This window comes from Phascolarctos cinereus, unplaced genomic scaffold (assembly GCF_003287225.1).
Source record: "Phascolarctos cinereus isolate Bilbo 61053 unplaced genomic scaffold, phaCin_HiC Scaffold_8;HRSCAF=390, whole genome shotgun sequence".
Classification (NCBI taxonomy): domain Eukaryota; kingdom Metazoa; phylum Chordata; class Mammalia; order Diprotodontia; family Phascolarctidae; genus Phascolarctos; species Phascolarctos cinereus.
In genome coordinates, this window is record NW_027556291.1 from 2486420 (window position 1) to 2512961 (window position 26542).

The 26542-nt window shown below is 47.7% G+C and overlaps 1 protein-coding gene and 1 pseudogene across 4 annotated transcripts in view; one reads left to right on the top strand and one right to left on the bottom strand.

Annotated features, from left to right (window-relative positions):
* The window catches only part of DLG3 (discs large MAGUK scaffold protein 3), a 58715-nt gene extending 36186 nt beyond the window's left edge, over positions 1–22529 (top strand). The window contains exons 11-22 of one of the 4 annotated variants that reach the window (XM_020976528.2): positions 4732–4846; positions 12873–13049; positions 13269–13344; positions 14152–14251; positions 15566–15715; positions 17418–17459; positions 18376–18426; positions 18907–19008; positions 19226–19398; positions 19821–19930; positions 20017–20108; positions 20585–22529. In XM_020976528.2, the coding sequence (XP_020832187.1) occupies positions 4732–4846; positions 12873–13049; positions 13269–13344; positions 14152–14251; positions 15566–15715; positions 17418–17459; positions 18376–18426; positions 18907–19008; positions 19226–19398; positions 19821–19930; positions 20017–20108; positions 20585–20691 (1295 nt within the window). In that variant the 3' untranslated portion in view covers positions 20692–22529. Of the gene's footprint in view, positions 1–4731; positions 4847–12872; positions 13050–13268; positions 13345–14151; positions 14252–15565; positions 15716–15937; positions 15984–17417; positions 17460–18375; positions 18427–18906; positions 19009–19225; positions 19399–19820; positions 19931–20016; positions 20109–20584 lie in introns of all 4 variants that reach the window. The other 3 variants (XM_020976529.2, XM_078147956.1, XM_020976530.2) reach the window with 3 other exon arrangements.
* A 3913-nt stretch (positions 22530–26442) lies between these two features.
* Positions 26443–26542, bottom strand: LOC144455079 (U6 spliceosomal RNA; annotated as a pseudogene).

Genomic DNA, 26542 nt, shown 5'->3' on the forward strand with positions numbered 1-26542 from the left:
TTTGTGAAGCAATGGGAGGTGACTTGAAGTGAGCTGGGGTGGGGGGGAAGGAAGGAAGGCCGTGAAGACCAGGTTGAGGCAGCAAAGTGATGGAAGAAGGCATTATTCTAATGGGTATAAAGATGGGGGGGGGAGACTAGCTAAATAAATGCTCAAGTAATCCAGGCCTCAGCTTGGCTGGAAGGAGGCGAATCTGAGAGATGGTGGAGGAAGCTGGACTGCTTGTGAGCTCGGCTCGGTGTGGGGCTGCAGTTGAGAACCAGGAGGGAATTGGGGAACAGTGTGTTTGGGGGGAGTTGAGCGTGGTTTGGAGGTGTGGGTGTAAAGCTGGAGGTGGTGGCCACAGCTAAATGAGGAGAAGAACCACCACCGTTTGTGTAAGGTGCTGTACCCCAAGCTTCCCAGCAGCCTGGTAAGGTAGGCAGTCCTGGCACTATCATTACCCTGTGTGATTGTGGAGACCACTGAGGCTGGGAGATTGATTTGGGAGTCATGAGTGGATGAATGCTCTGAGGGAGGGAGTAGAGAGGGACAGAGCCTCAGGGGGATGGCCAGGTCAGTGGGAGGAAAGGAAGTGTTTGAGGAGGAGGAAGCCATGTAAGGGGATCTAAGAACAGGGTGTCACAGACCCCAGAGGAAGGAGTGACCTGCAGTGTCGAAGGAAAGGCACGCGCAAGCCCGGGAAGCTAGAATGCAGAGAAGGAAGGAGGAAGTGGCAGGTCCCTGCTCATTGGAGAAGCTCAACTGTGAACAGATACAAATCGGGGGTCTTTTTTTTCCTACCTGGGGGAGAGCCTTGTGTGTGTTTGCCAATGGAAGGAGAGGAGCAGGAGTTGGGGGACAGAGGAGGGATGGAGGGAGGGTCGCTTGTGAACTAGAGTGAGCTCATGGGATGGAGAAGACTTTGCACCCTCTGTGGGCCTCCGGGGAGGCCCCACCGTGGGGGGGGAGGTTTGGCGGTCTTTCTTCCTCCTACCTTACCAGTGTGCTCATGCCCTCCTCCCCAGCCTTCTCCTGTGGGCTCAGATCCCGTGACCCCAGCCTCCCCAGTAGGCCTCCCCCAGCATTTCCTCCTCATCTCTGCCTCCTGCTGTGCTGCCTTCCTTCAAGTCCCGCCTCAAATCCCCCTTTGCTGTTTCTCATCATCTTCCTTCTGACATTCCCCCCACTTTGTCCTCTCGGGATCTTGTTTGTATGTATGTCCCTGCCCTCCATCAGACTGGAAACTTCCTTGGATTCCCAGTTTGGCCCCGTGCCTGGCACATAGTAGGAGTCCCTCTGACCTTGCCAGGCCCTGCTTCCGGTGATTTCCCCCCCCCCCCCCGACTAATCTTGTCACTGTCTTTGTTAGAAACTGGAGAGGGGGAGGGAGGGACCCTGGGAGCAGTGTATTTTGCAGGGCTCTCATGGACTGCTTGTGTGACCTCAGATCTCTTCTGGGTTGTCACTTAGACATTTCCTCCATCAGAAAGCTGCCCCCCGTGATTTTCCAGTGAGCTCACAGCTTAGCTAGATGTTTGTGTCCAGCTGGAATTGGCCAGGGAAGTTCTCTGTCGATTAGCTGAGCACCCCCCACCCCCCACGAACAAACATCACAGAAGTGCCGCCAGGTGTCAGAGATACCAACAGAAGCGTCAAGAGACGGATGGACTCTTCCGATTTGCTGAGCATTCCTTCGACCTTTGAGAGCAGTCTCTGTGCTCAAGCAGAAGGGCGAGTTCTTTTTATGTGGCTTCTACAGGGCACTACAGTGGAGGGAGTGCTGGGCCTCAGACACTGCCTAGCTGTATGACCCTGGGCAAGTCACTGAACCCCTCTCTGCCTCTGTTACCTCAGTTGTAAAATGGGGCTAATAGCAGCAGGGTTGTTGCGAGGATCAAAGGAGATCCTATTTGTAGAAAAACATTTAGCACAGTGCCTAGCACACAGTGGTGCTTAATAAATGCTTCCTTCCTTCTTTCCTTCCTTATATACACAGGTGCATAGGATTTAGGACTAGCCCTAGAAATTTCCAGATAAGAAAACAGAGGTTCACCTGACTTATAAAATTGTGGTGCTGGGACCCGCATCTGGGTCTTGGTCCTCTTGGGTCTCGAAGCTGCCTTGGCCCTCCTAAGATGCTGGATGACCCAGACCTTCACCTCTCTGGGCCTCAGTTTCTAGATCTGTAAAACGGACCTCCCAGGGCTGTTGGGAGGTGCCAGTGACATGACACCTGAATATGTTGGAGCCCCCACGATGAGGAATGCGGGAAACCCAGAAAGGATGTGCTTGTTCTTTTCCAACTCTTCCCATTCCACTCCCATGAGCAGCCAGGCCACAGCAGTTGCTTAGTAACTAGGTCTCTTCAAAATAAAAAATACCCCCCCACACCCACCCAAGCCACCATTTCCCTGGAGCTTGGGGCTGAGGCTCACAATCCAGCTTTCTGGAAACTCGGGGCAGACGGGTACCCTGGCCCTTGGTCGGTCAGCGATCAAACCAGAGGGAAAATGAATGTTGATTCTGACGCCACATGACCCCTGCCAAGTCATTTCCCATCCTAAGACCTCTGTCTTCTTATCTGTAAAACAAAGGAGTTTTGACTTTTTTGGTTGTTTGTTTAACCAGGGAAGGGTTTGCTTCTGGTGGATGGGTGTGGTGGGGTACAGGGGAGCCACAAATGATGTCACAAATCATAGACTTTTAGAGTCGGTGCCATGGAGGGGGTGTCCCCCAGCTCTCATGGCCTCCTGTTCCTTCAGGCGGCTCTTCTGACATGGACTCAAGGTTCCCCTCCTCTGGATTCTCTCCACTTTTTCTCCCCAAGTTGTGGTACCCAGACTGGCCAAGAATACTCCAGGTGTGGTTGGGCTGGGAGAGAGGGCCAGAGTGCATTGGGCTCCTCACCTCCTTCTTCCTAATGCAGCCCATAGCTTTTGGCTGCCATCTCTCACTGCTGGCTCCACTCGGACCCCCAAGATCTTTTTCAGCCAAACTGTTCTCTAGCCCAGCCCCACCTATCTTGTACCTCTGAGGGTAATTGTTCAAGCCCAAATGTAAGTCTTTATACTTAGCCTAACTAACGTATAATTAAAATGAGTTCCTTGTCCTAGATGATCTCCAAGATCCCTTGAAGGGAGGCTCAAACATTCTGTGAATCCAAGACTTTGACTCTTCGCTAGCTTTGTGTCCACAGGCAGAACTCCTTTTCTTCTCTGAGCCTTAGTTTCCTCCTCTGTAAAATGGGTGGTGGGTGCAGGAGAGGGGCTTGTTGGGCAAGATGCTTTCTTCCTAAAGGAAGTCACAGCTTTGATGTGGCATGGGACTTTTGGAAATTCACCAGACACTTAGGAAGCCCCTCCTCACTCAAAGGCCTTGGACTCCCTGAGCATGTTAAGGCATGTGCTAACAGGGCTTCCAGTTCAGCGGCAGGGCTGAAACCCTCAGGTGAGGCCTGGGAGGATTCCGCTAAGAGGGTTTGACGGGGCACTGGCACTTACAGGTGGAGATGAGGGTCCCGCACTGTGTTTCTGTTCTCATCTGTAGGATGAGTCAGTGACTTACCTGCTTCCTTCAGGATGTAATATAATGAAGACAAATCACCAGAACACGTAGCAGGCTTTGGTGAATGAAAGCGACTAAGCTAGGCCTGTTGTGCTCATGGTTAATAGACCGAGACTTCGTGGAGAAGCTGCAACCTTGTACAAGCCAGCCTGGTCACCCCACCCCTTCTCTCCACCTTCATTGACCTTTTTCTTTGGCTGAAGGGCACTGTGCCCTGCTGAGACAAGGAGTGTCACGTGTCAGAACAGGTGTTTGGGTTTCTGCCTGTATGACCCACTGATGAGGTAGGAGTGCCAAGTGCCAATCCTCTGTGGCATCAGCCCTGGCGGGGTCTTTTGGCTTCGTTTGAAAACAAGGACTTCCATTCTGAAAAGCAGACTTGAGAGACCATTGGCTGGTTTTCTCTTATTTCTATCTGCCTGGGTTATACAAGTCACCTTGTTTCACATAGTAGGTGTGTTTCTTTGAAGAGAATTTTCATTAAAAATGAACTCTGTGTAAATGCGCTAGGTGAAATTGATACTTCTAAAAAATCTCATGTGATAATAACCCCCTCCCCCACCATGGTTTACATCAGATATCTTTCTTTTAGACTTACCAGGAGAAATGGGGGCTCTTCAGTATTTCTGGATGGGCAAGGGGACCCGAGCGTTCTGAGCAGATACTCAGGGTGATGTTGGGGCTGAGGAGGGAGCAGCAGGGCCTTAGTGGCTGCATGAGTTTGGTCATTAAAGTTGAAACCTTCTCTTCAGTGAGTAACCCCTTTTTCGCTTTTGTCAGGTGGCTTCTGCTGCCTGGCTTGAGGAGGAGGCCATGGCCTCAGGCCTTTCCTCAGACCACCACTTTGTACTGGGGGGGGGGACTCTCTTCTACCGTCTGTTTTCTTTAGGTCTTCCAGTTGTTTGTTTCTTCAAGGATCAGATTTCAAGGCCAATGAAGGCCTTCTCTATCTCAGCTTGTCCAAATGGTGCCCATTTTTCAAGCACAATCTTTCCCCCTGTTGGTTTCCTCCTCTTGGGGTGGAGAAATTTCTATCTTCCCAGGTTCTGTCTCCCAAGCAAAGACTGACAGGGCTGGTGGAAGTTGCTTTTAGAGTTTATTTTCCAAAGATCCGGTGGGTGTCCCTGGAATCGAGGGTGCCTTGGGTTAATTATTCTCTTCTCTCTCTCTTCCCCCTCCCCCCAGAATACAGTCGCTTTGAATCCAAAATCCACGACTTGCGGGAACAAATGATGAACAGCAGCATGAGCTCCGGATCTGGCTCCCTTCGGACCAGTGAGAAGAGGTCTCTCTATGTCCGGTAAGCCGTACAAACGGGGAAAGCTTGTGTGCTTGGCTTCCACCTGGTCTCCTGATTCCCTAGTGGCCAAAGGGACGTGGACTCCCATGGCCTGCTGATTGCTCACTGTCTCCTCATCTTCAACGTTTTAGTGACCCCAGTCCTGGGAGAGTTTCTGGGTTCTAGAATTGTTCAGTACTCAGCACTTCTCTGTTCAAAGTCCTGGCCTTGCAAGCTGGTTTGATTTCAGGGGAAATCCTGGTAGCCCCTCTTCTACTTCTGAGGCTTCAGTTCACGTATTTCACTGAGTCTGAGCCCCAGGGCAGCCAGAACATGGACGAGGCCACAGAACTTCCTGCTCATGGCTCTCTAAAAAGAGGTGCGTTTAAGTGGCCAAGTGGGCGGCCACGTGAGAAAGGTGATGACCTTGTCCATTGGAGGCCACCTGTTTGGGGAGTGGGGAGGACTTGTTGCTAGTTGCCTAGTGACAAGACAACTCTTCTGTCCTCGGGGTGCAGGATGATGAAGGCAACCCAATGAAAGCGGTAATTGCTTTTCATGTTGCTAGATTTATTTTTCTTCTTTCAGTATATTCCTGACCCCACAGAAGGGAGCCAGCCTTTTTGGCCAGAAAGTCTCCCAGAAACCCTCCTGTTCTTGCCCAAAAAGATCTTTCAGCCAGTCTCCATGGGTGTTAATAGCGCCTTTCTCTCTCTCTTTGCCTAAGCCTGGGAAAAGAGAGGCATGGGAAGTCATTGTTGGGAGCCCTGTGGTTTTATTTCAGGAAATATTTGTTAGAGAAGCCTTCTGCCTTCAATCTGTCCAGCAACCTTTAGGTAGTAGCTACCATGTGCCAGGCACTGTGCTAGGCTCTTAGCTGGTGCAGGTTGGAACTTGTGCTGAGGCCTGAGTAGCTGATTTCCAGGATTCGCCCAGGTCGCCTGTTGCTAGATTGAATGACACTGACAGAAACACAAGTGCTTTGAGGGTGGAGGATTTCGGTAGGTGATCACATGTGATTTTGAAGCCAGTTCAGACGAGTGTCAGGACTTTGCATGAGCTGGATCTCTCGTCCTGTGTCTCTGGGTACTGTGATTGTCCTCTTCTGTGACCCCACAGAGGGTTTATTTCCTTCCAGGCCTCTCTGGGTGACTTAAATTCCCTCGACTTTTCTACTTTGGGAGCCCAGTCCTTAAGCTTCTCTCTCTCTCTCTGTCTCTGTCTCTCTCTCTCTCCTCCCTCTCTCTCTCTCTCTCTCTCTCTCTCTCTCTCTCTCTCTCTCTCTCTCTCTCTCTCTCTCTCTCCCCTTCCCCTCCCCCTCCCCTCCCCATAATTGTCCATCTGGGCCTGCAGCTTCGAGGGAAAAGAAGGAACAAAGTAGCTTAGCCACATGCTGGATCCCCTTCAGGGCACACCTTTTGAGAGAAGCCCTCCTTTGGCCCAAGCACACTTGGGCCTGGGCCCTCACACCATTCCTCAGTCGGTGCATCCTCCCTGGTGGCTCTCTGTGTGCTGGGCAGCCAGGCCGGCAGGGCTGGACATTGCCAGGCTGTTCATCTTTGGAAGGAGCCTTCCTCTTTAGACCACAGTTCATGAGAAAGTTCTGTCTTTGATCCCAGCTGTCATTGGAGGGGATTGGGCAGGAACAGACCCTCCCTAGTAGGCCGGGCACCTTGTGGGTTTGCTCTGGTCTCCTCCACCTCCCCGTATGCCTGAGCTTGTCTCTTTGGTCTCTGCTGAGCAGCAGTCTTAAATCACCAGCTGCCCAGTAGACATTTGCAACTGTTTGGAATTCTTGTTTTGTTGAGATGCTCATAAGCATCTCAGATTCAACGTGTCCAAAATGGAGCTTGTCACCTACCTGCTCCCTACCCCTTTTGATTTCTCTCTAGGGCAGTACCATCTTTGCAGCTTTGTAGACATGTCCACAACCTCAGTCATCCTCCACTCTCCTGTCCCATGTCCAGGGAGGTGCCCAGCCCTTTCTCTGTGCTCGCGTAGCCACCACCCCAGTCCAGACACTCATCTCTTCTTGCTTGGATTATTGCAGTAGCTTCCACCTTCCCTGATTCCATTCCTCCCCCCGCTCATAACGATCATCCTATAGTTAGGACCTCAGAGTTATTTGTATCTGTGTTATAACTACTAAATTGTAAGTTCCATGAGGACAGGGAACGGGACTTCTTTTCTCTGCCTTCTACCACTCCCAGCACAGTGCTCTGCATATAGTGGGTACTTAATTAGGTTCATAGCTTTAAAATGAAGCTGTCTGCCATGAAGAAGTTTTCAGGGCTAGATGTCAGAGATCAGGGGAAATTCGGGGCAGTTGGCTGAGTGAACGAGGTCTCTTAGGGACCAGGAATGCTGGAGCCCAAGAAAACTGGTCAGGCAGGTTCGCGAAGACTCAGTGCCAAGTGAACCAGGGGCTTTTAGAAAGAATGCCAGGCCCTCAGCCAGGGAATGCTTCCAGGAAAAGGATTTTGTGAAGGGGCACTAGATGTAGAGCTCGAGGCAAAGCCCTTCCCCTCTGTGGGGCCATTTCCTCCACTGGCCGCTGAGGAACCAGAGCTAGGCCCCGTCACTCATGCCAGGAATGCACGCCTGCCTCAGAGAATGCTGGGCTTCCTTCAACGCCCGACTTCTGCCCGAAAAAGGCTGCTTTGGTTTCCCTCTCTCCCCAGACTACCTTTGTCATGTTCATTTCACATAAAGTCCCGTTGTCTCCCTTGTTGGAGTGTGAGCTCCGGGGTGGGGGTGGGGGCCTTTCACTATTGTTATCCCCAGTGCTTAGCTCAGGGCCCGGCCGTAGTGCTTAAATGATTGTTGACTGAGTGTAGTGTCTTCCAGCTCAATATGGCACCTGCTGTGTGCCAGGCACTGTGCTAAGCACTTCACAAATATCTTATTTGATCCTTACAACAACCCCCATTTTACCATTGAGAGAGCTGAAACCGACAGAGCTTAAGTGACTTGCCCAGGGTCACGCAGCTTGGCAGTATCTGAGGCTGAATTGGAAGACGCCACTTCGTGCCCCCGTTTTTCGTTTCTAGAAGCCCCGCTCTCACCATTTCTCTCTGATTTTCCATTTCTTCCTATCTGCTGTTCCCAACCATGTGAGTGTTCCCCTCCTCCACCAGACGCCTGGCTTCCGACCTCACCCTCGGGCTGAAGCTGTCTTCTCCAAACTGCAGTCCAAAATCGAATGGCCTTTTTCTCAGGCTCATCCTTCGGGACCTCTTGGCATCTTTCCAGCATTATCTCAGTCATTCCAACATCTGCTAATGCTGGGAAGGCAGAGACATGAATGCAATAGTCCCAGCCCTCAAGGAGCTGCCATTCTCTTAGTGATCTTCACAGACCAGTGTGGATGAGACACACGACCAATCCTTTTGAGCATTTTGACAATTAGGAAAGAATTTATATAGATTGTGAGCACTTGGGCTGAGGCTGAGATGTGGGGCGGGGGGAGAAAGAGAGAGAGAGAGAGAGAGAGAGAGAGAGAGAGGCCTGATGGACAGTTCCCAGCCAGAAGCCCCAGCCCCTGGAGCCTCACAGGCTGGGGGGCTAGCTGGGTTGGGTCAGATGGCCTTGCCAACTCCCTTCTGCCCTCCTGGTTCTGTCTGTAGGAACCCAGCAGAAAAGTGGCAATAACTTGAAGATGGCTAACCTTTCTCTCCCCTCCCCCGCCCTCAGGCTGTTTCTTCTTTTCTTCATTTATTGTCACCTTGTTCCTTCAACCAGTTCTCATCAGGGAACGATTCACATTTTATATAGTACCCCATTTTGTCAAATAAAAAATTGTCATGCCTCCCCACACTTTCTGAAACAATCTATGCAAAACAAAATGTTTTAGTTTGTGTTGTTTTATTGAAACAAAATCAAGAATTTATTACTCTTTTTAAATACATCTTAAGGATAAAATAGAATCATTAAAATCCTCATTCAGCTTCATTCACTGCCATAGTCATAGATTTGGAGATCTAGTGCAACCCTCATTTGGTGGCTCCATAGAAAGTGGCAGAGGAAGGATGGGAAACTGAGTCAAAGGTGAACAGTAAAACCCAATGGCAGTAGGTGCCCCATTTGGAACATGGGATGTGCTAGATGCTGGGGGCAGGAGTTGGGGAAAGGCACAGCGGCCTCAGCTGTCCAGCCTTAGGAATTTCCTTCATCCATGGTGGGGATGGCAGGCCTCAGAGAAACCCAGAGAGTGCCAACATCTGGGCACTGGGGGGGCAAGGAGCCCTCTGTAGGCCTTCGTGTCCACAGGAGGTGGAATGGGCTCTGGCCCCACCAGAAGGAGGATAGTGTCGGTGAGGGGCATCAGGGTAATCATAAATGTTTCCCTCCCTCCCCAGCCCTTTCCCCCAGTCCTATGAGCCACTTCTGAGAACTACCCATTGGGCACAGCAGAAGGCAAGGGAAGGAGTGGTGAGCCATCATCCCAGGCCTACTGCCCACCACCTGGCAATGTTGTCTGTTAGGTTCATTGTTGTTGACTTAGGTGGGAGTTCTTGAAAATATCCAATAGTCAGAATTACTGGTGACTTTCGGGGGGGGGCGGGGGCCGGATCTCAGGGCCCTTATTGTCGCTCCTTTTGACCCAGATTCTGCCTGTTGCAATCTTCCTTTGGGTTTCCAGGCCACCAGGCTCAAATCTTAGCACCACCTCCAGGAAGGCTGTGCTGATTTCTCAAAAATTCATGCTTTTTGCTCTGTTGCTCTCCTCACACTTAACTGGTCTCTGCTCTTTGAGAAGCAGCAGACTCTGGTGCCCTTGTAGCAGGAAGCTCAGTATTCAAAGCCTGCCTCAGGGGTTTTCTGTCTTTGTGGGCCTGGGCAGGTCAACTCTGTGAGCCTTGGCTTCCTCCTTTGCACAACAGGGCTCATGCTAGGCCTCTCCCTGCACGCCATCACCCCTTCCCCACATGGTAAGACTCCAAGGAGATTATGGGCAGAAGTATTATTTCTTTTCTTTTCTTTTTTTAAGGCAATTGGGGTTAAGTGACTTGCCCAGGGTCACATGGCTAGTAAGTGTCAAGTGTTTGGTCTGAGGCTGGATATGAACTCAGGTCCTTCTGACTTCAGGGCCGGTGCTCTATCCACTGCGCCACCTTGCTGCCCCAAGGTGGAGCTTTAAAGCCTCATGGACCTTTGTCCTGGGACACTTCCAGGGTGCCCCATTTCCCCTGGTCACACCACATGGAGTTCTTCAAGAATGCAACTTCCTTACCAGGTCACTCTTTGCCAAACTCTAACCATTTGCCTCCTTCACTCCTGCTCATGTGTTGCTAAATAGAACTGGAGGAAATCACAAGACCATATGGACTGGGTCCATTATAAATTTGTAACAACTAATTTCAACTGGGCCCTCACTACAAGAAGGAAATTTTTCAATCATTCCCTAAATGACTCAATCCTATTCCAAACTTTCTCTTTTCTCCTCAGGTGTCCCACAGCAACGCCTCCCTCTGCCCTGATAGGGATCTCATCTCATACTTCACTGAAAAAACAGAGGTTTTTCACAAGGAAGGAAAAGCCGTTATCTTCTCTTCATTACACATACTTCTGATTTCATCTCCCCACCATCTCCTTTTTCAACTCAGTCATGTTCCATGTACTCACAATCCTGTCTCTTCTTGTCTTCTTTAGCAAATTGCCCCCACTGTCTAATCTTTAGTCTCTCCCTATCTACTACTGGTACTTTCTTTGCTAATTACAAACATGCTCATGTCTTCTCCAGCCTTAAAAACCTTTCGCTGGATCTCACCATCCTCACTAGCTTGTCAGCTTAGATTTCTCTTTCCCTTTTCATCCAGTCCTTGAAAAAGCTGCCTATACTCTGTTCTTTCACTTCCTCTTAAAAACCTTCTACAGTCTGGCTTTTGACCTCATCATTCCACCCAAACTGCTCTCTCCAAAGTTATTGGTGATCTCTTAATGGTGAAATCCACTAGCCCCTTGTCAACACTCCATCCTCCTTGACTCCTCTGCAGCTTTGGACCATCAGTCACCCGACCTCTTTAGATATTTCCTCTTCTATGTTTTTTTTAATTAAAAAAATGTTTTTATTAATTTATTTTGATTTATCAACAATCACTTCCAGAAGCTTTTGAGTTTTAAATTTTTCTCCCCTCTCTCCCCACCTCCCTCCCCAAGATGGCGCACAATCTGATATAGGCTATACATATATATTCCTGTTAAACATTTTCACATTAGTCATGTTGTAAGGAATAGGAGGAACCACCAGAAAGAGGAAACAAAACAAAACAGAAGGAAAAAAATAGCAAATAGTATGCTTCGATCTGCATTCAAACTTTCTCTGGATGTGGATAGCATTTTCCAGCATGAGACTTTTGGAAATGTCTTAGATCCTTGCATTGCTGAAAAGGGCTAAGTTTATCAACCTTAGTCATCACACAATGTTGCTGTTACTGTGTACAGCGTTCTCCTGGTTCTGCTCACTTCACTTAGTATCAGTTTGTATAAGTCTTTGCAGGTTTTTCTGAAGTCTACCTGCTCATCATTTCTTATAGCACAATAGTGTTCCATTCCATTCATACACCACACCTTGTTCAGCCATTCCCCAATGAATGGGCATCCTCTCAATTTCCAATTCTTGGCCACCACAAAAAGAGCTGCTATAATTGTTTTTGTACATGTGGTTTCTATGCATTTTTATGACACTCCTCACTTGGTTTTCTCCTCCTGCCTCTCTGACACTCCTACTCATTCTCTATTGCTGGATTTTCATCCAAGCCACGCCCACTAACCACGGCTCTCTTGATGGTGATCTCAGCAGCTCCCATGGGTTCCATGCTCATCTCTATGCAGAGGATTCCCAGATCTCTGTATCCAGCCTTGGTCTCTCTCCTGAGCTGCCTTTTGGGGATCTGGAATTGGATGTCCTTTAAGCTTCTGAAAATTCCCATGTTCAATACAGAGCTCATTATCTTTAATTTTGGAGCTCCCCTATCAGCGTTGAGAGTACAAGCATCCTTCCAGTTACCCACATTTGCAACCTTGGTGCCATCTTCTCTCTCACTCCCCTCACATATCCAGTCTGTTATTAAGCTTCTTGTTTCTGGATGTGTCTTCTTACAGTAGCCTTTTCCCCCCATGTGTGGAACAAGTATTTATTTTATACACACAAAAGAAATACTAGAAGACACAAAATCTGATTCAATAAATTTACTCAATTACTGTTATACTTTCTTCAGAGGCTGATACTTCAGCTGCATAAGATTATAAAGTAGCTCGTGGGGCTACTGAGCACACCCCTGAAGCAGTCAAACAACTCCCACTCCACGTCTTTCCCACTTCTCTCCTGTGGGAAGCATTGACTATAGAGTTAGGATGGTCAGCTTTTTGCTCATGAACACAAGGTGTGTTTCTTCTGGCCTCCCTTTTCCTTGACCTCACCTTCCCTTCTCTGTTAACTGTAGTGTGGGAAACAAGGAGAATTGAAACTTTTCAGGCAAAGTCTGGCTGACGTAGGACACATCACAGCCTCTGAAAAGAGGGCCACTTTAGGGTGCTAACCTTTTATTGGTTCTACCCACCCCCAGCTCCTCCTCTGCTCTTGCCTCCTCTGGCACCTACGGTCTGGACTGCATGTAACAATATCTGGCAGTGCATCCTCACTTTTATGGGTATATCCTGTTTTCCCAGACTAGATTACAAGCTTCTGGAGGACAGGGACTATGTGTTGAGCTGTAGTGACTGTCACAAGGCCTCACCCATTGTAAGTTTTTGGTAAATGCTTGGGTGCAAAAACACATAGCTCTTGGGAGAGGCGAGATCTTAACCTGAATGAGGAGGTCATGCAAAGGGAGGGCTACTTTATCCCCTTGTTTCCCAGGATACTTATGGAAATGTCTGGGCATGAAGAGGGGCTGCTAGGAGTTCTTTACTGTGACTAGAACCTGGGAGATGAGGTTACTCCTCTGAAGATGTAACTGCAGGAAGCCTGGAGGTTCCCTCCAAATAAATACCTTTGGTGTCGTTGTCGGGGCTCATAGGGAGTTTTTCTTCTCTGTTTTTTTAGGGCTTTATTTGATTATGACCGGACCCGGGACAGCTGTCTGCCAAGCCAGGGGCTCAGCTTCTCTTATGGTGACATTCTGCATGTCATTAATGCTTCTGATGATGAGTGGTGGCAGGCCAGACTGGTCACCCCCCATGGGGAGAGTGAACAAATTGGTGTGATCCCTAGCAAGAAGAGGTGAGTATTGGCCTATCTATGTGAGGAGCCCCTGTCTTCCTTTAGGGTTGGGATAAAATCCAGGGCCTCAGTAGTACAGCTTGTCCCTATGCTCCATCTCAGCTTCCTTTGGGTGCTGAGCAACTTTAGGAGAGGCCACATAATTGACAGGAGTCTGAGCCACAGCTAAATGCAGGCATGCTGGGCAGTAACCAGGACTTCTCTCTGACCTCCAAACAGGGTGGAAAAGAAAGAACGAGCCCGATTAAAAACTGTGAAGTTCCATGCCAGGACAGGGATGATTGAGGCTAACAGGGTAAGTAAGTGTGGTGCCTTGGGAAACGAGCCGCCAGACCGTGCAGAGTCTTGTCTGAGGCGTGGGAGAACATGGGCCGACTCTGCCCTTGGAACGGTACTGGCTGATCTTCCGAAAGGCAAAGAACAGGTTGAAGTGTCCAAGGCCAACATGGATTGTTCACCTCCCTTCATCCTGGGCAGATGGTTCTTGGAGTTGCAGTGGAATCGGAGCAGCCTAGAAGCCAGGATGCCTGTGGGCAGACTGAAAAATTAGGGAAAAGAAAACAACACGTGGAAGCTTCAGCAGCTACAAATCTTGCAGGGTTCCTGGACAGAGGCAGTTCCCAGGACATACCACGTCTCGCTGGCGCAAGGGCCTTGGCAGCTAGCTGCCGAGGGCCAAACTCCACCCAGAACAAATGAGGCATGAGGGGTCCTCTCCATTTACCCCTTTTCTCCTCCAAGCTTCACAGAGCAGAGAACTCGCAGAGCAGGAGGGGAAAGAAGGGCCTGGAGTAGCTGACTCCATCTCTGTAAGTGGCACTTTTAGAGCAGGAGCCCAGGAGGAGCCCATCTTTGTTGTTTAGGAAGTGCCAGTGGATGCCGGGAGTTTGGACTAGGGAGCTGGAACCTCTTAACATCCATCCCTTGAACACATAAGTCTTCTCTTCCATCAGTCTTCATTGATCTCCTAGAATCCATTTGTGAGAAATTGTCCTTGACCTAGCCTCCTCGTTGTCTTCATTTTAATTTTCCTTGCATGCTTTAAAATCCATTGTTCTGTTTTTTTTCTGTCCTTCCCCGCCATCTTCATGTTCTTTCACAGTCGATCAAAACGAAACGTAAAAAGAGTTTTCGCCTCTCTCGAAAGTTTCCATTTTACAAGAGCAAAGAGAACGTGACCCAGGAGAGCAACGGACAGGAACGTAAGTAGCAGCTGAGTAGGGAGAGCAAACCATCCAGCAGCCTGCTGTCTTCTTTTCTTCCTTCCTTCTTTTTTTAAGAAGACTGGAAAGGGCTAGGGGTGGTTGGGGCGAATTGGCGTCACCTGCCCGGCTGGCTCCCCAGTGAGGCGAATGGCGAGGGCTCCAAGGTTCCAGGCTGTCAGGCAGGCACTGGGGTCTGAGCAGTTTTAAATCATGTTGTAAAGCCTGGTAAAGGGAGAGGAGTCACTGGTGTTCCCCTGGCTTTTTCCTCTCATCCTTTCCCCTCTCTCTCATCCAGGACTACCTTTTTTTCTGTAGGGGTGTTAGAGACATGTCATCTACTCTATTAACCCTCCTAATACTAGGGAAGAGACTAAAGTCCAGAGAGGGGAAGAGACTTGCTCAGGGCCACACGGGGAGTAAGTAGCAGAGCTGGGATGGACCCCAAGTCCTCTGCCACCATCCAGAATTCCACATATGCTCAAAATGTGCATGCGACCCTTTTCTGGTGTGGGCAGGGGACCCATCTTTATGGCACTTTCTTGTTTCTTCACTGACATTGAGGGAAAAGTCTTAAACCATCTGTTCAAATAAAGACTTACTGGGAGAAACAAGTTAGGGGCTGTAAGAAGACACAAAAGCGAGCCAAATTAGCCCGAGGCTGATGTTTGGTACCTGTTCCAGGCCTCAGAACTGGATCGTGCTAAGCCGAACCTGAAACACTAGGTCAGACCTGCCCAGTGGGCTCTCGTTGGTGCCTAGCTGGGCTCTCCTGCTTTATGTAGAACACCCCTGGAGTTCTGGGCTGATGGGACTAGGCAAGAGACTGATGCACTATTGGGGTTTGTATGGGGAGCTGCTGTTTGGGGACATTACCCTGGTACACCACTCTAGGTAGAAGTGACATGTTTCCATCCTGGGACAAAGACATTTCTAGCAGCAAAGCAGATCAGGTTGGTTCAGCCCCGAAATTGTAGGGGAAATCTTGGCCCTGAGCTAGCTACCATGGCTCCCATTCCATGTAGGTGTCCAAGGAGTACAGAGCCCAGCCTGGCAAGAATGCTGTGTGTCTTCGTGTTCAGAGACCCACCTCAGCAGGGGGGGCTTTGGGGCAACTCAGAAATTCTGTGGGCCAGCAGAAGGGGCTGCCTGGTGCCTCTTCTCTAGGAACTGGGCTCTTCCTTTGGGTTCTATACATCATAGGTCAGTCTTTGGAGGCCATTTCCAAAGTGGTATGAAGACTTAAATGATGGGTTTGGCCAGACTACATCAGTGCTAGGTGATGGTCATTCTGCCTCTTTCCCTTCTCCACAGAGGTATTTGAGCTTTCAGAGACCCACCAGGAAGTTTTACAAGTCCTCTTGAGCCAAAGTGCCACGTGCTGGCCAGGGTCCCCGTGGAAGATCTTTCCTTCTGGGTATTCCCTTTCAGGCCTGGGCCTTGGTACTAGCAGTGAATTTGCAAGTGAGAAGCCAGATGTCTCGCTTGACCCCGAGATGCTATTTCTGCTGCCATGCTACTTGAGTAGAGCTGTGTGCCTCACTGGTTCTGTTCACCTGTCACTAATGTTCACTGGGTTCTGTATTCTTCTTCCCCACCCCCTTCTTCCTTCCCCCATCCCCCCATCTTCTCTCTCCAATCTCTTCCTCCTTTCTCTTTTTATTTCCTTGCTGTCTGTGAAATCAGGACTTCCCTGGGTTAAGTGACGATTATTATGGAGCAAAGAATCTGAGTAAGTCAAACTTACACCCTCTTCACTTTCCATTTCTGGCGGCATTACAGAGCAATCTGGGTGGGGGTGGGGATGAGAAGTGTGTACAACTGATGCCTCTAAGGGGGGGGGGGGCTGGTCCTGGACAGAGCAGGATTTGTGTCCTCCAAAGCCCACAGGGGCCTAACAATGAGCCCACATTCAGAGCTGCCCTGAGTGGTGGGTGATGAAAAGTCTTAGAAGCAAGCAAGGGTCAAGAAATCTCATTCCAGGGTAAAGACCCGGCTTCTTCTCCTCATGCTCAGGAGCCCTGAGGAGGGGAGGGGACAGAGGGCCACTGGCTGCTTGGTGGAATGTATTCTCTCCTGGGATACCAGTGGGATGGAAGCCCTAAAGGGCTCATACCATACAATGACTATGCCAGACTGAGGTGTGTGTGTGTGTGTACCCTGGCAACATAAAAGGACCAGCTGGTTTGGGTGTTGGCTCTTGGGAAGGTACTGACCTCTCAATTTTGGAAAGTAATCCTAGAGTAGGAATGAAAAGAGCAAGTGATGGGATGATCTGGTGGCAGTGCCTGTGGTTTATGTTGAGGTCACTCAGGCAATAGGGCTCAGAGGCAGCCAATCTCAGGGGTCCACTTAACACGAACTTATTACATCGTGTCCTGGGGATTTGGGGCTTTACCAGGACAACACCTTGAGGAAAATACCTCTAGGAGTTGGGGGTGGGGGAAGGCCACAGCATTCCATAGAATAGTGCTGTCTTGGCTGAAACCAGCTGTTTGCCCAGCCTCTTTCTTCAATCTGTTCATGTCTCATCTTCATGTGCCCACACTGGTAGAAGGGGAGAAAGGGGTGTTTGTGCCAAATTGAAATTTGTTTTTGGCTTCTCTGCTCTAGCTTTTGCCTCTTACACCCCAAGCTGCCTAGTCCACTGAGTGTCCCTGTTTGTTTGTCCATTCATGTCATAACATGTTCATCTGTCTTGTGGTGGGAGACAAAGATGATCCTATTGACCTTTTCCTGTCCCCTCTGGCCAAGCCTGCTTTTTCTGTCGGGCTCAGTGAAGGTTTCCTGCCCCATCGGGTGTTTAGACTGTTAGCAGGAGCTGGATGAGAAAAGTCTAGGGGGAAGAAACGTTTAAGTTGTCTTGGTCTGGAACCGTTAGGAGCCAGGGGACAGGGAAGAAAGCTAGCATTCTTTCTCTCTCTCTTCATCTCTGTCCACCTCTGGCAGATTGGTGTTAGAAAGAAAGTGGATGTGTGCCATGCTTAATGATTAGCTGATGGCATGCACCTTTTGGAATGCCTCAGAGGTCCACGCTGTTCCTTCTCAGCCGGCTTGGCTCCCACCTCAGTGTCTTGTCTCCCAGAGCATTGGCGTTTTGGGACTGTGCCGTGTGACCTCTCGATGGTGTGTTCTGAATTGGAGTCTCTTTCTTGTTGGCTTGCAGAGGGCGTGACATCCAACACCAGTGACAGCGAAAGCAGTTCCAGTAAGTGTGTGTCTTTGCCATGTCTCGTGGCTTCATCTGCCATTCTAACCATTTTCACTCCTCTGCTGCATGGCTACCGCTTCTACTCAGGTGTTGCCCTGACTGCTCTCATTTGAAGTCTTGGAGATGCTGTGGCCAATTCCCCTTGTTGGGGGTTGGAGCTTGCGTGTGCACGCACACAGGAAGGCTTGTTGGGCTAAAGGGAAGTGCAGAGGCTGTGGTTGGCAGTGGCCTTCTTTCACAGCTGAAGCCACGTGGTAGCTTAATGGTGGTGACATGTTGAGGCCTCAGATTAATTCCAGTCAACAAATATTTCCTAAATACTTATTACATAGCAGCAGGCATTTGTGCGTTCAGTGCCGTAGAAATCTCTGCCTTCAAGAAGCTTAAGAAAAAGGGGGCTCTATACCGCTCTGGTTCCAAGGGAACTATCAGGGACTCTGCCTGGAATTTGCTTTTGTAGGAGATGTGGCCCCAGATTCCCTCCCCATAGTGGTCGGTTCTCTTTGTAGCTTGCCCCCCAAACCAGCCCAGGCCTCCTTGGGGAGAGGTAGAGGAGTAGGGCCTTGGGAGGCTGTGTAGGGTGAAATGTCCTGGGGGCTATTGGAGCAGAACTCTGCCTTGTCTGTAAAGGCCAGGTAGGTATTCTCTAAATACTGCTGAAAGTCCAGGGAGGTTTTTGCCCAAGGCGGTGAGGGTGCCGCATCTGCCTCAGCTCCTTTCTTCTGCAGTGAGGGATAGGTGCACACACTTGAGGAGAGCTTTCCATTTCAATGGGAGCCCTGTTGGTCACTGTCTCCAGAAAAGAAAGAGGAATCACTACTTCCAATTCCTTTGATCTTCAGAGTAGTTTTCTGACCCTGGTTGGGAGGCAACCCTTAAGACACACTAATGGCTTTTTCCCTCTTTGTTACAGAAGGACAGGAGGACACAATTTTATCCTATGAGCCAGTGACACGGCAAGAAAGTAAGCCCTTTGTGAGCAGTTGCCCTAATGGGGAGCTGAAGGAAGGGCCCAGGGGAGCCTGCAGGACCATCACTTTGCCCCATTATTTGGCAAAGGCAATTCAACCTTGGCTTTTCATGCCCCTCCAAATGGGGCTTCCTTTGACTCCCAAGAGGGCAGGAGAGGAACAAATCCCTAAAGATGAGAAAGGCTGGTTTGAGTGGGGCTAATGGAGAGAAAGGTCGGGGTCTCATTTCCCCTTCCACAGCCTTTCAGCATCACCAGTTCTTTGGCTTTTGGGACCTTGGTGAACTGCTGATCCCAATGTAGAGGTACTCCTGTCAACTCAAGCCTCCCTCAATAAGAGGGGCTTTGATAGGTCTGGAAGTAGATCTTAGAGCTCAGTTCACTCTGTTCTGAATCATGATGGACCCCCAGGTTGGGAGGTGGGGGGAGCCCTCCTGACTAGTCACTGACCTTGTGTACATACATTCTTTCTAGTTCACTATGCAAGGCCAGTGATCATCCTGGGCCCCATGAAGGACCGAGTCAATGATGACCTGATTTCGGAGTTCCCACATAAATTTGGATCCTGTGTACCACGTAAGAGCCCAGGAGAGTTAGGACCGTCAATCACTTCATGTTTCTTAGGGGAACAGTCCGTTTCAGGGACTCCAGGGCCTAAATTGGGGTGTGTTCTGTTGGGATTGTGCAGCAGGAAGACTATTGACCTGCCTGCCCTATGTGGTGTAGTGGGATGTAAGCCTCTGTGACGTCGAGGGGCCAGCCAGCCTGCCCCAAATTGGTGTTCCTCTTTTAGACACCACTCGGCCTCGAAGAGAAAATGAGGTGGACGGTCAGGACTATCACTTTGTGGCGTCCCGGGAGCAGATGGAAAAAGACATCCAGGAGAACAAGTTCATAGAAGCAGGGCAATTCAATGACAATCTCTACGGCACCAGCATCCAGTCAGTCCGAGCTGTGGCAGAGAGGGTGAGACCAGACAGGCAATTTTACCCACTAGGGAATGGGGAGAGAGAGCCTCTTGTTGGCAGGATAGAGAGCCTGGGGCACCATTGCCCTGAGCCAGGTTTCTTGAGAAATAGCGGTTGTTTATCTGGACAGCACTGTGTCGAGGAGAGGACAGATAGATGTAAGGCAGAGAGAGACGTAGGCACACAATGAGACACAAATAGGGTGAGGGCTCCAGACACACAAGACGAGGACTGACTTGATGCTCTAGGCCCCAATTTCTGGTTCCTCTCTGGTTCTGGAGGGTTGAGGGGGAGGCTTATGCCCTTCAGCCCCAGCAGCTCACATAGCAATTTGATTTTGCTTTTTCCTCGAGGGCAAGGTCCAAGGGCTATTAGCCCCAGGTCCTTCTGGAAGGTTCACAGTTCCCCTTTCTCCCCCAGGGGAAGCACTGCATCTTAGATGTGTCTGGCAATGCCATCAAGCGGCTGCAACAAGCCCAGCTTTACCCCGTTGCTGTTTTCATCAAGCCCAAGTCTGTGGAGGCCCTCGTGTAAGTGGTCTTTTAGATAGGGGAAGGGAGGCTGGACTTTCCTTTTCTGGCTGCCTGACAGTGGTTCTCCTCCCCATGTCTGACAGGGAAATGAACCGAAGACAGACATATGAACAAGCAAACAAGATCTTTGACAAGGCCATGAAACTCGAGCAGGAGTTTGGCGAGTACTTCACAGGTGAGTTCGAGTCAAAGGAGCTGATCTTTGGGTTAAAGTTTGTTTCCTCTGATGCTTAAACCCATTAGCGACCCAGTGAGGCAGTAGCCAGAGCTGCCTTTCCCCCTCTTTCCTGGGTCACTGGGGTTATTTTAGCTCTCTCTTCAAGGCTGTCAAATTAGGGTCACAACATGACTTTAAGGCCCCAGCTGGGGCCTCTAGAGCAGGGAGGCAAATGCTGCCCTTGGATAGAAAACAGATTCCATCTTAATTTTCAATAACCTGTAACTGAAAGTTAGCATTTCCTTCAATTATTTAAAAACATTACGCTAAGAAGGAAGAGGTTTGTGGGCTCACAAAGAGTCACAAAGATGGTGAAGAAACCATCCCGACCCTTTTTTGGTCAGTCCCCTACCACACTTGCAGACTATCCTTGGGGAGTGGGGGAGGTTGTGCCCCAACATGGGACACAGTGATAACTGTTCTCTTCTCTTTAGCCATTGTACAGGGTGACTCACTGGAGGAAATTTATAACAAAATCAAACAAATTATCGAGGACCAGTCTGGGCACTACATTTGGGTCCCATCCCCTGAAAAACTCTGAAGACCATCACCTCCCCTCGCCTCCTCCCAACCCTTCCCCCCAAACCATTGTGAGCAAAACCCAAGCCCCCTCCTTCCTGTCCCTCCAGGGAGAACAAATGACTACTGTTCCTGTCCCCTTTTTTAGATCTGTTGCAAAATTGAGTTTTCTAGTCCTGTTTCTTTTTGTTGGGATGATGTCATCTCGCTCATCACGTGACTATGCCCATTCCTGCATGGACCTTCCCAGGAGCAGCTCAGGCGCCACTCCATCAGTCATTGTTTTTCTTTACAAGCCAAGCAGCAGAGAAGAAGGCTGAGGGATTGTCAATAGACTCAGGACAGAAAACCTGGATTTTGAAATGGGCTCCACATGCCAACGAGCTCCCAGGGCATTTCTCCTACATCTGTGTCACTGTCTTGAAGCTCTGAACAGTGCGATGTAAATGGCAACTGAAAGCATCTTATTTATATGTATATGTAATTTATATAAAATATATAGAAATTATTATATATATATATATATATTATACACCAACATTTTATATATATATATATATATATATATATATGTATACACACACAAGCTGGACTAGAAAACCCTTTAGGGACTTTACTGACGGTACTGAAGGATCTCTTAACTTTCTGACACCCAATTGGCAGGAAAGTGATAGAAAATGGTACAAAACGTGGTGGATGCCCCACGTGCTCATCCATCCTCCTGAGAGCCAAGCTTTGTTGTCTCTTCCACAGGCAGGGGTGGGGGGGGGTCAGCCGCCCCACCAGACTTGTTTGCATGGAGGTTTCCTTTTGTTTGTTTTCAGCTGCTCTAAAACCAAAACCACAGTGTGCTCCTTGCTGTGTCCGCCTTTTCATGATTTTGGATGTCACCTTTACTAACTGAGCATCTCATTGTACAATGTTGTGAGGCCAGTATAAGGCCAGGCCCTGGGGGCCAATGTTTAGCTGCCAAGGATACAGAAGGCTCCCAGGGGCTGGTGGGGGTGAGATAATGGAGCAGGGAGCTGTTCTTTCCCTTTTGTACTGGGGCAGTGAAGAAGCAGCTCTGACTACTTAGGACCTGAAAGGTTCAACACTCCACTAAGCCTTTATTCCACCCCCTCACCAGCAGCTGCTTAGCTTACTGTTACTTTGGGAGGAAAGTAGACTCAAATTGGGCACATTTGAGCTGCAGAGCTACATCCATGTAACAGTGAGAAATCAAGCCTCCTTGCTTTTCCCCAGGGCATACGCCCACAACTGCCATCAGTGGCAGCAACAGCAGCAGAAGCCCTTTCCTGATAGGCCTGACCAGAGCAAAACAAAAAGCACAGACGGGGCTCTATCCCTATTCTCCCCCTGAAGGCCAGGTACCTGGCTAAGGTAGGTAACCTTGCCGTGTCTCACTCTTACCCACTGTGGACTGGTGACGCAGGGAAGATGTGGGAGTATCTGGACCCCAGAGCTGGTGCACTGTACCCCACTTTCCTGGCCCATGGCAGCTGGAACACTGTAAATACCGCCCCCCCCCAGTACTTAAGACAGTTAGGAACTCCTAGCCAAATTTCGGAAACATATTAAACTGTTATTCTACCAGCAACATAGACTAGCTGTCCAAGGCTGGGGTGCCAGGGGAAAGGAATAGCAGCTTTGCCTGGGCACTATACTGGGGCCAGGGAAGGGAGGGATTAGCATAGAAAGGCAGCTTCCTTGCTGTGACCTACAATGCATTTTCTGGCCACAGCTCGCTCCCTCCCAGAGAAGAAAGGCAAAGACTAAAAGTAACCTTGACACTAGTTGGTTTACCCTGTTCCTTCCAAGGAGACGTATATTTTTTAATAAACAATAGTTGGCAATGAATTGTGTGGCTCAGAGATCTTCTTGGAAAAATGTGTGTTTGTTTCAAATGCTAAATCTGATATGTGGGAAGAATGAAGAACCATCACTTACAAAGCAAAAAAGGGATGAGGGTGGTGATAACATTGGGGGTCTTATTCCTGACCCTGCACTGGGCAAAGTGCATTCTGGTGTTCTATAAAATCTAGCTGGGGGTCACCATAGAGAATGAAAAAAATAGCTAGATGAATAATAAAAAGACATTTGTAGTAACATATTAAGAGACTAATATTCCTCTCTCAGAACTGGATAAATTTGGCAAAGAAATCATTTTACATACATACACATATATACACACATGTATATGAAATATTGGATAAACCAAGATTTGACTGATATGGGAGACTGAATGGGAATGTTAAAAGGCACCTATTTCTCAATATTCTATAAAAACTGATCATACGCTGGGGTATAAACATATGTAAAAAGGTAGATACAATAAACATTTCCTTTACAGACCATAACACAAAACAGTAAGGAATAAAAAAAATAGGAGCAAAATATGTAAACCTAAGTAGATACTGAGTAATGGCATCCTGAATAAAGCATAGAAGCAACAATACAGAGCAAAACTTACAGAACACATCGAAAGCAGTCCGCAGGAAATTCTCTCTCTCAGAAAACTGGAAGTAATCAAAGGATCAACGAACAGAAAATAAAATGAGCGAGCCTAAAGCTTGCTAAAAGAAGGAAATGAAAATGTAAAACTGATAAAACCATAAAGAAAAGGGGGGGACAATCATCAGAAAATTCTATATGCAATTATATGTCACCAAACCTGAGAATTCAAATTAATCAGCACAAAACAAAGAGCTTAACCCAATCTCATAAAAAAATATACTAGATCATTGGATTTGCAAGTGAATTCTCATTAGACATTTATGAGCTATTAATGCAAGTGTTATAAGAAATACTTTCAAAATCAGAGGACACTGAATATTCTTTTAACACTTCAATCATTTTTTTTATTAATTTATTTTTCGTTTTCAACATTCACTTCTATGAGCTTTTGGGTTTTAATCCCCCCCCCAAGACATCCTGCAATCTGATACAGGTTCTATGTATACATTCCTATGTTAAATATGTTTAACATATTTTCACATTAGTCATGTTATAAAGAAGAATTAGAACCAATAGGAGGAACCACAAGAAAGAAAAAACAAAACAGGAGGAAAAAAAAAGCAAACAGTATGCCTCAATCTGCATTCCAACTCCACAGTTCTTTTTCCGAATGTAGATAGCATTTTCCATCATGAGACTTTTGGAGGTGTCTTAGATCCTTACATTGCTAAGAAGAGCTAAGTTTATCAAAGCCATTGCACAATGTGGCTGTTAACGTGGCTGTTACTGTGTACAACCTTCTCCTGGTTCTGCTCACTTCACTCAGCATCAGTCCATATAAGTCTTTCCAGGTTTTTCTGAAGTCTGCCTGCTCAGCATTTCTTTTTTTTTTTTAATATATATAAATTCATTTCTTTTTAGTTTTCAATATTTACTTCCACAAGATTTTAAGTTCCACATTTTCACCCCATCTCTCCCCTCCCCCCACCCCAAGATGGCATGCATTCCGAATATCCCTTCCCCTAGTCTGCCCTCTCTTCTATCTCTTCCCCCCTTCTCTTATCCCCTTCCCCTTCTGTTTTCCTGTAGGGCAGGATAGACTTCTGTACCCCATTTCCTGTATTTCCTATTTCCCAGTAGCATGTGAAAATATTTTTTTTAAACATATGGTTTTAAAACTTTAGGTTTCAAATTTTCTCCCTCCCTCCCCAACCCACCCTCATTGAAAAGGCAAGCAACTCAATATAGGTTATACACATGCAGTTATGCAAAACACGTCCATAGTAGACATGTTGTGAAAAACTAACTCTATTTCCCTTAATCCTATCCTGCCCTCCATTTATTCTATTCTTTCTTTTGACCCTGTCCCTCCTCAGAAGTATTTGCTTCTGATTACCCCTTTCCCAATCTGCCCTCCTCTCTATCATCCCCTGCTCTCTTGTCCCCTTCTCCCCTATTTTCCTGTAGGGTAAGACAGATTTCCATACCCAATTGAATGTGTTGTTATTCCCTCCTTAAGCCAAATCCTGTGAGAATAAGATTCACTCATTCCCTTTCACCTTCCCCCTCCACTGTAAGAGACTTTTTTTTTGTGAGATAATTTACCCCATTCTACCTCTCCCTTTCTTCTTCTCCAGTATAATCCTCTCTCATCCCTTAATTTTATTCTCCAGATATGACCCCTTAATCTTCAACTCACCCTGTGCCCTCTATCTATCTATCTACATATACATACATATAATTTTTTTCCTCCAACTACCCTAATACTGACAAAGGTCTCATGAGTTATAAATATCATCTTTCCATGCAGGAATGTAAACAGTTCAATCTTAATAAGTCTCTTATGATTTCTCTTTCCTGTTTACCTCTTCATGTTCCACTTGAGTCCTGTATTTGAAAGTCAAATTTTCTATTCAGCTCTGGTCTTTTCATCAAGAATGCTTGAAAGTCCTCTATTTCACTGAATGACCATTTTTTCCCCTGAAGGATTATACTCAGTTTTGCTGGGTAGGTGATTCTTGGTTGTAATCCTATCTCCTTTGCCCTCCGGAATATTATATTCCATGCCCTGCGGTCCTTTAATGTAGAAGCTGCTAAATCTTGTGTTATCCTGATTGTGTTTCCACAGTACTTGAATTGTTTCCTTCTGGCAGCTTTGTAATATTTTCTCCTTGACCTGGGAACTCTGGAATTTGGCTACAATATTCCTAGGAGTTTTCCTTTGGGGATCTCTTTCAGGAGGAGATCTGTGGATTCTTTCAATTTCTATTTTGCCCTCTGGTTCTAATATATCAGGGCAGTTTTCCTTGATAATTTCTTGAAAGATGATGTCTAGGCTCTTTTTTTGATCATGGCTTTCAGATAGTCCAATAATTTTTAAATTCTCTCTCCTGGATCTATTTTCCAGGTCAGTTGTTTTTCCAATGAGATATTTCACATTGTTTCTAATTTTTCATTCTTTTGGATTTGTTTTACAGTGTCTTGATTTCTCATAAAGTCACTAGCTTCCAATTGCTCTATTCTAATTTTTAAGGAAGTATTTTCTTCAGTAAGCTTTTGGACTTCCTTTTCCATTTGGCCAATTTTTCTTTTTAGGGCATTTTCTCCTCATTGGCTTTTTGGACCTCTTTTGCCATTTGGGTTAGGCTATTTTTTAAGGTGTTATTTTCTTCAGTATTTTTTTGGGTCTCCTTTAGCAAGCTGTTGACTTGTTTTTCATGATTTTCTTGCATCACTCTCATTTCTCTTCCCAGTTTTTCCTCTACTTCCCTTACTTGCTTCTCAAAATCCCTTTTGAGCTCTTCCAAGGCCTGGGACTGATTCATATTTTTCTTGGAGGCTTTGGATGTAGGAGCTTTGACTTTGTTGTCTTCTTCTGGTTGTATGTTTTGATCTTCTTTTTCACCAAAGTAAGATAATATAATCTGACTCTTTTTGCGCTGCTTGCTCATGATCCCGGCCAATTACTTGAGTTTTAAACTCTGTTAAGGTAAGAGTCTGCTTCCAATGTGGAGAATGTACTGTCCCAAGCTTCAGGGGTTTGTACAGCTGTTTTCAGAGATACTTGTAGGGACCTGTAAATTTTCAGTTCTTCCAAGGTGGTATGATAAGGGGCGAGGTGTTTACTCCTTTCCTGGCCTGTGACCACAAGTACTTCTTTCTGTCCTGTAACTGTGAGGAGTGTTTCCTCTCCACAGCCACTACAAGCTCCACCACGCCAGCGCTCCTCCTCACCCCAGAACCACTGCCCAGAACTGTGACCCAGATCCAAGCACGGGCAAAGCAAGAGATCCCTGCAATCCCTCTCTGATCAGCCAAAAATATGGAACGCTTCACGAATTTGTGTGTCATCTTTGCGCAGGGGCCATGCTAATCTCCTCTGTATCATTTTAGCATATGTGCTGCGAAGCGAGCAC